We start from the raw sequence: 15,475 nt of genomic DNA on the forward strand, positions 1-15,475 counted from the left end.
AGCTTGTCTCCCACCTCAGCCTCCCAAAGTGCTGGGATTATAGGCATGAGCCTTTGTGCCCAGCCCTAAGCCAATATTGGTGCTCTCAGGCGGTCGCGGTGGCTCACACCTGTAATCCCAGCACTTTGGGAGGCTGAAGCGGGTGGGTCATAAGGTCAAGAGATGGAGACCATCCTGGCCAACATGGTGAAACCCCGTCTCTACTAAAAATATAAAAGTTAGCTCAGTGTGGTGCTGCATGCCTGTAGTCCCAGCTACTCAGGAGGCTAAGCCAGGAGAATTGCTTGAACCCAGGAGGCGGAGATCGCAGTGGGCCAAGATTGTGCCACTGTGCTCCAGCCTGGCAACAGAGTGAAACTCCATCTCAAAAAAAAGATATATATATGTGTGTGTGTGTGTGTGTGTGTGTGTATGTGTGTGTGTATATATGCTTTCATTTCTCTTGCTAGTGATTGTTTCATGCCTGAGCCCATGTATGAACCATTCCTTGCCAGTGGGTCCTGGGGAGCTTTGGGGAAGAAAAGTATTTTCACTATAAAAGGAGTCACATGATAATAAAAGGGCCTTTTTTTGGTCTCTCAATCTTGTTGCTTGAGAATGTGATGCCCATAGCTGCAGCAGTCATCATGTCACCATAATGAGACAAGCCCAAGGATGAAATAAAGTGCACTGAGAAAGGAACAAGACAGAAAAAATGCGAATACTTGATAATATAGTTGAGCTTCTAAATGAAGCAACCCTGGAAATACCCTACTTCTGGGTATTACTCTATAAGAATATGCATATTCTTTTTTTTGAAGATACAGTAAGACTGGTTTTCTGCCTCTTTAGTCATAAATATCCTAACTGCTACAGATAGTATTAAATATGGATGATAATTAGCAGGATGATTAAAAATGAAGCACACAGAACAAAAAGATAAGTCTATAGTGTTTTTGAATGATGTGTACGTTATATGACATTTAACCTGGCATTTTATAAAATTTCACTATTCTTAATAGTTCTTTAGAAGTCTCTTTTAGATGCAAAATATGTATTGGTACAATTGGATCACATGAATATAACAATCTATTAATAAAAAATGCATACACTGGCAGTATGTGCTTAGGCTAGACACCAAACAAAAATTGGTCTTAAAATGCATATTATCTGCTACAAAGGAAAAAAAATTATAAGCATAGTATTGAAACTAAATGAAAGGAAACCTGGAAAATACTCTAGTGAGCAAATAAAGATTAATGATATGCCATGTATTGGTAAGTGCTGAGAAGAAAACTCAGTATAAAAGGCAGAGTAATGAGGGAAGTAATGCTGTTTTATAAAGAGTGCTCTGGGAAGGCCTTCCTGATAAGTCGGTATATGAGCTTGGATGTGAAGGAAGTGAGAGCATGAACCACATGGAGGTCTGAGGGAGAGGGTTCTAGTCAGAGGGAAAAGCACGTCCAAAGACCCAGAGGTAGGAGCATGCTTGACATATTGCAGGAAAGCCAAGGAAGGAACCATTTCGCTAAGATGGAGAGGACTGTCTAGGAAGCAAAGTTTTAGGGAAGAAAATTTAAAAATCAACTTTGGATGTTATAGTAGAAATTATGATGGTCTCCCAGTAATAGAAACCCAAACCAAACACATTGGGTTTTTTAACTCTCATAGGAAAAAAGAATCTAAAGGTAAACAGAGTGGGGCTTTTGTGGCTTAACAAAGTCATGAGGATCCCAAGTTATTCTGCTTTACTATCCTTAGCATGCGACTTCCATTCTCAAAGTAACTTAGGGCGGTAAGGTGGCTGCTAGAGTGCCATTGTTCACAACTGTGTTCCAAACAAGAAGTAGAAGAATGAAAGTAGGCCAAAAAGGATATCCTAAGTCTACCCTGAAGTCCCCACCCAACAACTGCTCATGTGTCATTGGCCATCCTGAATTCCAAAGGAGTCTAGGAAATCTAGTCTTTTAGCTGGATATATTGCTATCTAGAATAAAATTGGAGTCCCAAGGAAGAAAGGGCTAGTAGATATTGGGTGGACAACTAGCAGCTTCTGCCACTGTCATGATAAATTTGGGATGCCTACTAGACATCCAAGTGGAAGAGTTGGGAAGGCAGTGTAATATATCTTTGATAAATAACACTTCATTGATCCTTTCTTTATATTATCCTTTTTTTTCATTTTAGTATGTAAGAATATTAGGTCTTTCAGAGACCTCAGTCTCTCTTATTCTGCTTTGTTCATTAAAATTTTAATTTTCTCAAAACCAAATTATTCTCCCATAGGAAGTCATGTAACTTATTATGCATTAACTTATGGAGTTGGAGTGAGACTACTGTTCATCTTAAATTTCAAGAGTTTTTCTTTTTCTTGTTTTTAGTCATGGCCTGAAGATGCTCTTGAACGTGTAGCTGTGAAATTCTTAGAAACACTGGAGCTTACTGAGGTTGAACGACAAGAGATAGTTCCAATCTGTAAACACTTTCACACCTCCATTATGGATCTTTCAGAAAGGTTAATATTAGTAAATTTTAAAATGACAATGAAGGGATTTGTGAAGCCCATTTCCAAATTAATTCACATGTATTTGCTATCTTATCTGCTATCCCCTTTCCTACTGTACTTACCTGGTTTACGTGATATCTTGGGTCTCTTACCAAGTTAGATCCTCCTGGCTTATGAAACATGTGAAATAGTCTGATTCTTTCTTGCTGTAGTTCATCTTTTATAGACATATTTGTTGATTTGTGGTTTTTTAAAAGATAGGATCTCACTTGATTTGTGCCTTTTAAATATGTCACCACTAATTGTTATTTTAGAGACAAGAAATTATAATGTGGTAATATGTAGGATTCTAGAGTCTTACAATGTTCAAGTACTCACTAACTTCTGTATAAAATGTAATCTTTATTAAATGTCTGTTAATGGTATGTTGAATTTACCTTTTTGTGGAATCCATTACTTATAGTGAAGTATGTTATCTGCCTCTCTTTTAGGTTCTTGCATGAGTTAGGACGACATAACTATGTTACTGCTACTTCTTATCTTGAACTCATTGGCTCATTTCGACAGCTTTTGACAAAGAAGCGACAAGCTGTCATGGAAGCAAAACAGCGATACGTGAATGGGCTTGACAAATTAGCTTTTGCTGAGTCTCAGGTAAATTTGATGAGCTGCTCAGAATAGTAATATATACTGAGAAGTATAAGAAATAATAATACAAGCTATAATTTATTGAGAATATGTGATATGCCAGGCTCTTTGTTATGTATTTCACGTCTATTCCTTCAGTTATTTTTCATAACAACTCTATAAGGTAAACACTTTTATGATCCTCATTTTACAAATGAGTATAGTAAGTTTTATAGAAGTTCAGTAAGTTGCCTAGACCACACAGCTCAAATATATCATGTTTTATTTTTAATTAATTTTTTGCCATTTAAGAGAATATAAGTTTAGGTTGCTTTTTATTATAAAAGCTGGTTAAATATGAGATTTGTGGGTTTTTAAATAAGTGCTAGTAATACTTAATTAGTGTTAGTTCAACATAAGTAATAGAGGTTTGGTTGGCTGATCTTTGTATCACATGTCATGCACATAGTATACCAGGAATACTCTGAGATGCTGCTTTGTTTTCAATCTACATTTCTTCCATGGCAACTGCATTCTCCTACTGAGGTCCTCTGTGAAGAAAATGGGACCCCCTTTTTTTTTTTTTTTTTTTTTGAGATGGAGTGTCACTCTGTCACCCAGGCTGGAGTGTAATGGCGCAACCTTGGCTCACTGCAACCTCCACCTCCCAAGTTCAAGCAATTCTGTCTCACCCTCCCGAATAGCTGGGATTACAGGTGCATGCACGCCTAGCAAATTTTTTGTATTTTTAGTAGAGATGAGATTTCACCATGTTCCCCAGGCTTGTCTCGAATTCCTGAGCTCCGGCAGTCCACCTGCCTCGACCTCCCAAAGTGCTAGGATTACAGACGTGAGCCAGTGTGCTTGGCCCTGGCCCACACTTTCATAGTTTTGTTTATCATGCAAAGAACTAGCAGAAAAAGTTGAGATTTTCTGCTCCAATACTTTTATGGATACATTTAAATTTATATTTTCTGCATTTGGTTTCAATAGCAATTACAGCAATTGAAACTTAATCATATTATAAACTGTCTCTTTAGGTTGGTGAAATGCAAATGGAGCTTGTTGAATTACAGCCCAAATTGGAGGAAGCTAAAATTGAAAATGCAAATATGATGCAGGTAGAGTATCCTGAATGTTTTTGATGTCAAAGGACAATTGAAATATGTAAAATTAGCCTAGAAAATAAGAGTTAATTTTTTGCCACTAGACTTTAGAGACTTTACCCTTTTCCATTGACTGGCTGTCTCATTGGGTCCAATGTGGGTTCTGTCTTTTCTGAAGGAATTTGTGAAGCCCATTTCCAAATTAGTTCACATGTATTTGTATTTCTCCTGATTTTATTATAGACCCTTCTATCCTTCAAAATGATATGTTAGATTCCCTGATTTTCAAATATTCTTTTGTCTAGGATTGAAAAAGCGATAGGGTGTTTGAGAAATTGTCTTCATCTTTCACTTCTTTAGGTTATTGAGATAGAGTCTGTACAAGTGGAAGCGAAAAGACAATTTGTGAAATTGGATGAAGAGGTAGCCAGTGGGAAAGCTGAAGAAGCCCAAGCTCTGAAAAATGAGTGTGAAAGTGACCTAGCTGAGGCAATTCCAGCCTTGGAAGCAGCTCTCTCTGCACTGGATACACTTAAGGCATGTATTTGAATTAACTACTTTGTGTTTCATCAACAGAGGGAAGTTGAATATGGGTATTTGGCTTATTAGAAGTGGCTGTATTTCAGTAGGTGGCATTATCTTGTTTTTGTCTAATCAAATGAAACTTGCCTCTTAACAGTTTGCCTTTGATATATTGTTTTATTTTATTTTATTTTATTTATTTATTTTTGAGGCAGAGTCTCACTTTGTTGACCAGGCTGGAGTGCAGTTGTGCAGTCATGGCCCGCTGTAGCCTCCATCTCCTGGGCTCAAATGATTCTCCTACCATAGCCTCCTCAGTAGCTAGGACCACAGACACACACCACTATGGCTGGCTAATCTTTTTAAATATTTTTTTTTTTTATAGAGACAGGGTCACCCTATGTTGCCCATGTTGGTCTCAAACTCCTGGGCTCAAGTGATCCTCCCAGCTTGGCCTCCCAAAGTGCTGGGATTATAGGCATGAGCTTCCATGCCTGGCCCATTTTTGCTTTTTGTATATTATTTATAATTTTCATTCAGGATATTCTAGTGGAATGAGACGAATAGACTCCAAGAGGCCAAAGTGGTTCTGTACGTGGACCAGCAGGCATATGTTAAGTACAGTGTGGAGCTAGTCTTCTGCAGCCTGCTGGACCTGCATACACAGAAAAACTTAAAGGCCATTTCCAGTACAACTGTGAGTGGCACCATCTGTACCACATTATGTTGTACACAACTTTTTACAGGTCTTTAGGCAAGACCAGAACAACTGCACCAAGCACAGCAGGAGAGACAGTATCTGTTGACTAGGGGGTCAACAGTGTATTCAGGTCCCATTTTTTGCCTTTTTTCCTAATCAATACTCTTTCTTTATGTAACAGACCTGACAAGACTATAAACTCAACCTGTGGGTAATTCAGCATTTCACAGAATCAAACTCTCTGATTTTCAGTAACATCAGCCCTGTAGTTATAAGACAAGAGATTATTTTAGGGCATTTACAGAAATTTCCTAGTGCTCTCAATGCGCTGTGAATCAGGAATTTAAAACACTGAGCTTATTATATTCTTTCTTCATGCTCTCAGGTACTTTCTTTCTTTCTTTCTTTTTTGAGACAGGGTCTCACTCTGTCACTCAGGTTGGAGTGCAGCGATGTGATCATAGCTCACCACAACCTGAAACTTTTGGGCTAAAGTAATCCCCCCCGCAACCCCCCGACTCAACTTCCTGAGTAGCTGGAACTACAGTCACATGACACCATGCCTGGCTAATTTCTGGCACATTTAAGAGTCACTTATTACCCTGTGATCTTTCTGCATTCTCTCCTTAGAGATTTATTACAGCAGCTACTTATTTTGACAAAGCCTTGTTTTAAGAGGCACTCCATTCTAGGTGACCATGAGCAACTTCTCTCATGTAACTCTCAAGTAAGTAACTTCTCTCTATGTTCCATGAACTTTCAGTGCTCCATCCCCTGATATAGGATTCTTGATGCCTTCAATTTAGGTCATTAATACTAGGGTCCCCTTTCATTGAGAGTCTGTTGCTTATACCCTTCCTGATATCAAATGCTGTATTACCTGAGTTAGAGTTCAGTTACAGAGAAGAGAGTTAACTCTATTTAGTATAAGCAGACAAAGATTCTTTAGGGAATTTAATAAATGGATTACAGAATTGTTGGAAGAGGCTGAGCCTCCAGGAATGACTCACAAAGACATACCGCAGAAATGGTCTACCAGAGCAGCTGTCCCTCTGAGTAGGAAGCCTGCAGAGCCTTCCTACAGTGCCACATGACCTCCACTATCATCTATATTATCACAATGGATGTCTTGCACCCTGCCACTCTCCCATTTATTGTCTGAATTCTAGTATCACTCAAGTGATCTGGAATCGAATTCTCACCCAGAACTCTAGTTGCATGAAAAACTAAGATATATAGTTGTTAGCTTTCCAGCATTTGCATCTTGCAAGAAATGTCAGAAATATATTGGAGTGGGTAAATGAATCTATACTATCTATTATAACAATGTATACCTTTTTAGAAAATAGGTTTGGAATTGGGACCTACCTCTTCTTTCATCTTCAATACAACTAATATATATAAGCAAATATATAATTAAATCTTCATCTACATTAGGATTCTTAACCTATGTTCCACAAATGGGTGTGGTATGTGATTGTATATGTGGAAAACTATATTTTCTGGTGGATTTATAGCTGCCATTATATTCTCATAAGTATCTATGACTGACCCCTCCCAACATTTGAGAACCATTAGTCTTAATCTGTGCTGAATTCTCTTTTGCTAATTCTTTCATAACCGCATAAAGTAAAAAAACAAAACAAAAATAAAAACAACAAAACTTTGATTTCAAATAAAAAGGAGTGCTTTCATTATTCTCCAACATTACTTTAAAATTTTTTCATTATTTAAAAGTAAACTATTCTGAAGATGTCCTGTTTGTTTTTGTTTTTTTCTTTTAGCCAGCTGACATTACAATTGTGAAATCAATGAAGAATCCTCCATCTGGTGTTAAACTAGTTATGGCTGCTGTTTGTGTCATGAAAGATATAAAACCAGAAAAAATTTCAGATCCTTCAGGGACTGGAGGCAAGGTAATAACTTGACACAGATTTGAATCATATTCATGAATGTACAGAACTTGTCAGCAGCAACTATTATAAAATATCAACAGTACCCAAATTAGGGAAGAAACATTGTTTTACAGATATTGTCTGTATGTATTCTAGGGTAAAGCTAAGACAATGTAGTGTCAAAAAAATGTGGTTCCAGATGAATCTGGCTGACATGGTAAAACCCCGTCTCTACTAAAATACAAAAATTAACCAGATGCAGTGGCAGGCACCTGTCATCCCAGCTACTCAGGAGGCTGAGGCAGGAGAATTGCTTGAACCCAGGAGGCAGAGGTTGCAATGAGCCAAGATTGTGCCACTGCACTCCAGCCTTGGTGACAGAGTGGGACTCCAGCTCAAAAAAAAAAAAAAAAAAAATGTGGTTCTAGTTGCTTCCATCTCCTTTTCTGTCTATGCAGAATTCTCCACTACCATGGGCTTGGAACTAAATGAACACTGAAGTACTTGTACTTTTCCAGCTAAGATTCTTTCTGGGTATTCCAACAAATCTGCTGAGTTAAGCAGTATAGTGAAGTTGTGAAAAGCATGTGCTCTGGAGCTAGAATGTCTGTATTCAGAAATCCCAGCCCCACTAGCAGCGTGACCTTGGTTAAGGTATTTAACGTGTGGGATTCCATTAAAAAGAGGGTACTCATGGTATCTATCTCATAAAGCTAATGAGAGAATTAGATTAGTTAATACATATAAAGTTTTTAGGTGTAAAGCTTCACAAACAATAAGTGCACAATAAATGTTAGCTGTTATTATTACAATTATTATTCAAGGATACATCCCTTAAAAAGGAAGGCATAATATCCATTCTAAACTGAATGTACAGGCTAATTTTCTCTTCAGGTTTTTTTGATACGTGGGTTTAAATTCCTGAATTAAAGAATTAGATTTTTTTTTTGGCCATTCTGTCCTTCATTGAGAAAATAAATAGGCTCTTGTTAAGTTATTTTCATTTACACACACACACACACACACACACACACCTCCCTATCAGGCTTCCAGAAGCAGGAAAAATAACTTTCAGCTGGTTATTTCAGCTCTTTTGCCAGTATAAGTAGCATGTGCTTTTACCCTATGGTTGGCAGAGCAACGTGTACTCACTCTTTGGCTTTCTGCTTTCTCCTTTAATTTCACTTGGAGAGTCTAGGTAAGTGAGGAGTTTGTCTTTAAGAAAAAGTTTGGTACTTTTCTTATTTAAAAGAGTCAAAGAATACAGGAAAATAAATTTTGAAGTAATAAAAATTTATTTTCTTGTATGAAATAGTGTTTACTCAAGTTGCTGAAGTTTTCAAAAGAAATAATCACATTATTTCCTTTTCAGTGTTTACTTTTTTAAACAAATTCAGCCTATAAATGCATTTCCATATTTAAAAATATTTTATGTTTAACATGTACTTGAGGAAAGTCTTAATTTCCAAGGAGATGTAAGTTGATAGCTGGGCGTCGTGGCTCACGCCTATAATCCCAGCACTTTGGGAGGCTGAGGCAGGTGGATCACTTGAGGTCAGGAATTGGAGACCAGCCTAGCCAACATGGTGAAACCCCATCTCTACTAAAAATACAATAATTAGCCAGGTGTGGTGGAAGATGCCTGTAGTCCCAGCTAGGCTGAAGTGGGAGAATCACTTCAACCTGGGAGGCAGTGAGACAAGATTGCACCACGGCACTCCAGCCTGGGCGACAGAGTGAGACTCCATCTCAAAACAAACAAAAAGTATACGATTAGTTTCTCTTGATAATACCTCTTAAACTTCAAGAAGAAAAATTTTACATCTAGCATTTTTAGTTGCAAATTTAACAAATTTCCATAAATTTTATTTGTAGATATTAGATTACTGGGGACCTAGCAAAAAACTTCTGGGAGATATGAATTTCTTAAGAGATTTGAAAGAATATGACAAGGACAACATTCCAGTGAGTTGCATTGGGTTTCTTTCTATAAATGTGACTTGGTTAAGATGTTTAAAAACTTTAATATTATGCAATAGTTTACAACACATATAGAAATAGTCCATTTTAGGATTAACATAGTAGAGATATTACATTTATTAATGATACTATGAATTTTCATAATGTTTAAAACCATTCCTGTCTCAGATAATTAAAAAGTTATTTAATAAGTTACTCTTTTAATGTATAATTGACTTGAAAGAGTTGTCTGTCTTCTTATAACAAATTAAGAAATCTGATACACAAATTTATGTAAGATTAAAAAAGTATAGCACATTATTTTCTATCCAAATTCTTATTCTTAATGTTTAATTGTTCTTTTCCATTGTTTCCATTTGTTCTCTCAATGTATGTCTTTTTTTTTTTTTTTTTTTTTTTTGAGATGGAGTCTTGCTCTGTAGCCCAGGCTGGAGTGCAGTGGCATGATCTCAGCTCACTGCAACCTCCACCTCCCGGGGTCAAGCAATTCTCCTGCTTCAGCCTCTTGAGTAGCTGGGATTACGGGCACCCGCCACCCGCCACCATGCCCAGCTAATTTTTATACTATTAGTAGAGATGGGGTTTCACCATGTTGGCCAGGCTGGCTTCAAACTCCTGGTCTCAAGTGATCTGCCAGCCTTGGCCTCCCAAAGTGCTGGGATTACAGGTGTGAGCCACTGTGCCCAGCCTAAACTTGTAAGTCTTTTAATATTTTTGGAAGAAACATTTTGCCTTCATATCTGTAATACATTTGCATATGTTGCTCACAAATGTGATGTATTTCTGCTACAATTATGCTTATTTTTAAATTATCTCAAAATACTTATTTTGGCTTTTAAAGCCAACATTACTTTTTTATACAAATGTTTTTTTTTGTGTATGATTTTTTTCATCTGATGATTGTGTGATCTATATTGAAATTTTAAAATTTAAATCTTTGTTGTATAGGTGACTGTTATGCAGAAGATTCGTAGTGAATACTTAACGAACCCTGAATTTGATCCACCTAAGGTTGCTAAAGCTTCTTCTGCAGCTGAGGGTCTGTGTAAGTGGATTATGGCCATGGAAGTGTACGACAGAGTTGCAAAGGTATTTTGAAGATTAGCACATCTGTGTTCTACTAAGATATTCCCAGGAATTAAAATCTGTACTTATATTTACTGGTTAAGAAGTTTCTCAAAGTGACCACAGAGAGAATTTGTCCTGCTGTAGCATATTATCATATATTGATTGCATACCTAGTAGACGAAGAGAATGTTTGTGCATAACATAAGCTGGTTGGGGCTGGTGTGGGTGGTAGTGATGCAGGAGCAGGGATGATGAGTAAAATTAGTCAGATTTACTTGTAGCTTTAGGACCCAGGACAAAGGGGAATTAAGGTTTGATGAGGCAGAAGCAAAGAAAAATCTAAACCATCAAGGGGAAAGTGCCAGATTAAAAAGTTGATTCCAAGGATCAGAAGTAAGAGGATCCAGTAGAGTTAAGAGGTAGAGCATGGAAAGATCCCCTGAAACAATACCATGCACTGACACAGAACCTTTCATGGAATACCCACCGGGTCCAAATTTCTGGGAGAGCAGAGAATAGTTAAGAGCATTTTGTAAATCTGGCTAGCAAAGGACCAGGGCAACAAAGACTTTGCCCTTGCAGCTTGCAGAATTCTACCTAAGGAAGAAAGAAATATAAATAAAAAGGTAGATGAAAATATGTGGTAGCATGTGTTTAAAACAAACTCAGAAGACAGAATAAATGATCAAGCTGTAATAATTGGGAAGGTCTTCCTAAATGATATACATACACGTACCTAGAGAGAGGTAGAGACTTTGTTAGTTTCAAGGGAGCAGACCTGAAAAAACCTGTTAAAGAAATAAAATTAATTTTATCTAGGATGTCTTTCCACTAAACATCTTGGCCCTTCACACAGTAGTCTCATGGTAGCTCAGCTAATTTCCACATGTTCCACAGATGTGTAGAATCTCGTGGATCCTTTCTACAAAGCAGAGAAGCCAAGGCACTCAGGCTTTTTCCTGCCTTCCCACTCTACACCTCCACACTGCCGTTTTTATTCTGATACAAGCTGCCCCATGTTGATACAGAAGCATGGGAGGGAAATATGCAGTAATGTCTTCTCTGAAGTCAGAAGCAGAAAAGGGAACTTCCTGTTTTCTGTCTACTTATTTAACACATTTTCTTTCATGTGCTTTCCGTCTACTTATTTAACACATTTTCTTTCATGATTTCAATGCAGCAGAGAGAAAGCAGGGCATTTTGTGTCTGATACACTGCCCTCTCTCTCTCTCATCCGTCCTTGCCTTCAGCTTCTTTCATGGCAATTTACTAGAAGGGTTAGGTCTATCTACTTTCTAATAGGCGCAGACTCTCTCTGGTCATCTTCTACATTCTTTGTACCAAGGGCGTAGAGGACGCTCCGTGATCCAGTTGGCCAAACTGCATTGTTGATATGCTGATGGGCATAACAAAACAACTTTAGGAAATCCCTTTTCTGTCATTCAAATGTGGCTTTTCAAGATTTGTTGAGGAAAATTCAGTTTTGGTAGTGAAACTGAGCATCAAGGTTTTCTTCCTTTTTATTTCCACCTTCACAGCTCTAATCCTGGCAAGGCAGATGTAAGCCTCAATCTGATAGGAAGAAAATCACAAGCTTGGAAAGGAAAAAAAAAACACCCAAGGCATATTCATGTGTTTAAACAAACACTTATTATTTCATGTTATATGTTTTTCTCTGTTATTTGACAACAGTTGAGTGACACCTACTCATTATTTTGAGACATCTTGTGACATTTTTGCTACATATTTCGACATTTTGTTAGCCCAGTGTAAATTATCATTTTATAGGTGACAATTTGCTAGTCCGAATTTATCTATTTTATAAAATATATTGGTATATTTTACTTTGTATGTAAAAACAGAAGATTTAAGGCAAAATGTTTATGTAATTTATTATAATGCATTTCTAATCCATAATATCTATAAGGGAGGAATTATACAGATATCAATTTTACATAGTACGCATCATATCTGCATATATTGTTCCCAAAAAGGTAGTGGCTCCTAAGAAAGCTCGCTTAACAGAAGCTCAGAAGTCTTTAGCTGAGACAATGGAGCTTTTGAATCAGAAGAGAGCAGAACTGGCAGAAGTAGAACATCATTTGGAAAATTTACAAATGACATTTCTTGAGAAAACAGAGGAAAAGGCTGCTTTAGAAGACCAGGTGGAACTCTGTGCTAAGAAACTTGAAAGAGCCTCACAATTAATTGGAGGACTGGGTGGAGAAAAATCAAGGTCAGATTTCTATTTATTTTAACAAGATTTAGGAATGTCAGACTTGAATATGTGACCTTCTTTGGGTGTTTATTGTGATTACTGATTTTACAATGGCTGGTTGAGAATATGGGACATTCTGGAAGGCACCTGGCCAGGCTTCTCCAAACAAGGATATCAGTCTTGAGGATGATGTTTACAAATTGCTTTCATATGGTCTTTTAAAAGAGGCAAATAAGGCAAATGGTAACAATTTTTTTAATCCAAGTAGTGAGTATGTAGTTGTTTGTTGTACAGTTCTTTCCAATTTTATGTATGTTTAAAATTTTTTGTAATACAATGTTTGGAGGGAGTAGTGAATGCATGGTTCATTGGTTAAATTTTATGTTAAGGAAGATATAACTGGCTTGATCTAACAAAGCCAGTAAGCTTTATTCTAATGTATTTACTTGGATTGGACAGCCAGCTATTTCATTTATTCTATTTGTTGAATGAATAGCACGATAAAGTTTGACAAGACTTTGTAGTACAGATTAGACAGTTTTGGAATACACTTTTTTATTGTATGGGTTTCATTAAATGGAAAAAATACCATTCTTAGTATGTCAGCTTCTATACAGCTTAAATGTAATTTTTGGCAATGAATTGCAAATGTTCCTGTGTTTTACAGTCTAACAATAAATACTAAAACAAATAGCACATCCACTAGACCAAATCATCCAAGACAAAATTATTAGGCAAAATGTTGGTGTTTTGGGTTTTTTTTGTTTGTTTTGTTTTTTGGTTTATTTTTTGCTTTTTCTGAAGGGCCAAGTCCTGTAAGAAATGTCTAATATTCTAATAATGAAAGGAAGATTGTCCTTCACATAACATAGATACATGTTATAGCACATAAGAGCTAGAAGGGTTCCAACCTCATTTTACAGATAAGCAGGTGTCCCACATTTTATAGCTTTTTGTTACACAATTAGACTGGAAGCCCTTGCCCTTTCAATTACTGTCTCCCATCATTCTCTGTTGTAAATCGATTTTGCCTTTGGTTGATGGCACAGATGGGCCCAAGCTGCAGATGACCTTCAGATAACATATGAAAATTTAACCGGCGATGTCTTGGTATCAGCAGGAGTCATAGCTTACCTTGGTGCTTTCACTTCTGGCTTTCGAGAAACATGTACAAAAGATTGGAGCATGTTGTGCAAGGTAGTGGTTTTATATTTTGTAAGTCTTGTTTTAGAACATCCAAAGTGTGTTTTGGGATATTTTGGGGGAAAGGATGATAACAAGGACAGAAAAGAAGAAATAACTGAAAACATGGGATCTTTCTTTTTTTGCTTCTTGTTTCATCAGTAAAATAGTTCCGTAGTTCAACTTTTAATTTCTCTTCTTTCCATTTCTTAGCGTTATTAAATACTACCTAGTGACAATTAAACTGATATTTTAATTTTAAAAATATTTCAATTAACAAGATGAAAGAAAACAGATTTTTGTTTATTTCTTACAGAAGAAAAAAATCCCATGTTCAGAGGAGTTCTTGTTGAGTAAAACCCTGGGTGATCCAGTAAAAATTAGAGCTTGGAATATTGCTGGATTACCAACAGATAGGTTTTCCATAGATAATGGAGTGATCGTTAACAACTCAAGGCGTTGGTAAGAAATATAAACTGTTTATTTTTTCCGTTGTTTTATTTGAAAATTTTCAAACATATAGAAAAGTTGAAAGAATTTTATCATAAGCACCAATATAACTACCACCTCCCAGATTCTGCAGTTAACACTTTAGTATTTTTGCTTTATCATGTACCTGTCCTTCCCTCTATCACTCCATCAACCCATCTTTTAAAATGCATTTCCATGTAAATGGCAGACATAGGTATACTTCCTTCCAGATACTTCAGCATGCATATCATCAACTAAAGTTCACTGTTTGCTTATGTTTTTATTCTTTCGAAGTAAAATTTACATACATGAAATACACAAAACCATACCATTCAGTGAGTTCTAACGAAGATATAAACCAGTGTAACCCAAATCTCTATCAAGATACAAAACATGACTACCACCAGGGAAGTCTCCTTATGTTCCTTTCGTATATCCCTACCCTCATCCCACCCCAAGAAATCATTGTTCTGATTATTTCCCACCATAGGTTAGTTTTGTCTAGGTTATTTTTGTATGGATTACTTCTAGAATTTCATATAAAGGAATCATAATGTATATGTTATTGGATAAGGCTTTTTTTGGCGTATTTTTTTCTGAGATCTATCCATGTTATTGCATGCATTGGTACTCTGTTCCTATTTTTTGTTGCTGAGTTCCATTTTATGAATGTATCACTGTTGATGTATTCTCCTATTGATGGACATCTGGGCTATTTCTAGTTTCTGTCTATACAATGTACTTATTTTAACTAGGTATTGCTATCCATCTTCAAGATACTATAACTTGATAATTTATGCAATTTCATGGGTACTTTTTTATTTGCTATCATTGATAGTCTGATAACTACAAAAACTTTTCAGATGTCTTTATTGTTATCCTCTTATTCATATCACTTTGAAAAACTTGGAAAATTACTTTCCTTTGAGAAATAGTTTTCTATAATGGTTATGTAGTGACAGTGTCATCTAATTTTAAAAGTCTTTTCATGGGACTGTATCTCAAATATACTGTGATAGATACTATGGAGCTCTTAGATTTATCAGGTACTATTTATCTTCATAATGTCCTGTGAGTTAGGTATTATTATTATCCCATTTTATAGATGAGGAAATTGAAGCCCAGAATGATTTAGTAATTTTAAATTAGTAAAGACAGCAAATAAGTGATAGAGTCAGAATTTGAATCCAGGCAATCTAATTTTCAAATCCTTGCTCTTAA

General features: G+C 36.4%; 1 protein-coding gene across 11 annotated transcripts in view; it reads left to right on the plus strand.

The window, feature by feature from the left end:
* The window catches only part of DNAH12 (dynein axonemal heavy chain 12), a 247,789-nt gene that overhangs the window by 162,554 nt on the left and 69,760 nt on the right, over positions 1 to 15,475 (plus strand). For 9 of the 11 annotated variants that reach the window (XR_012090615.1, XM_073010001.1, XM_073010005.1 and 6 more), the window contains 10 exons: positions 2,361 to 2,494; positions 2,977 to 3,139; positions 4,153 to 4,233; positions 4,579 to 4,759; positions 7,229 to 7,356; positions 9,211 to 9,300; positions 10,264 to 10,404; positions 12,378 to 12,619; positions 13,651 to 13,798; positions 14,100 to 14,245. Coding sequence is in view for 10 of the 11 variants with exons in the window: in XM_073010001.1 (XP_072866102.1) it covers positions 2,361 to 2,494; positions 2,977 to 3,139; positions 4,153 to 4,233; positions 4,579 to 4,759; positions 7,229 to 7,356; positions 9,211 to 9,300; positions 10,264 to 10,404; positions 12,378 to 12,619; positions 13,651 to 13,798; positions 14,100 to 14,245 (1,454 nt within the window). In the remaining variant the exon portion in view is untranslated. The remainder of the gene's footprint in view (positions 1 to 2,360; positions 2,495 to 2,976; positions 3,140 to 4,152; positions 4,234 to 4,578; positions 4,760 to 7,228; positions 7,357 to 9,210; positions 9,301 to 10,263; positions 10,405 to 12,377; positions 12,620 to 13,650; positions 13,799 to 14,099; positions 14,246 to 15,475) is intronic. The other 2 variants (XM_073010003.1, XM_073010007.1) reach the window with 2 other exon arrangements.

The sequence above is a fragment of the Chlorocebus sabaeus genome, chromosome 22 (genome assembly GCF_047675955.1).
Source record: "Chlorocebus sabaeus isolate Y175 chromosome 22, mChlSab1.0.hap1, whole genome shotgun sequence".
Taxonomy (NCBI): domain Eukaryota; kingdom Metazoa; phylum Chordata; class Mammalia; order Primates; family Cercopithecidae; genus Chlorocebus; species Chlorocebus sabaeus.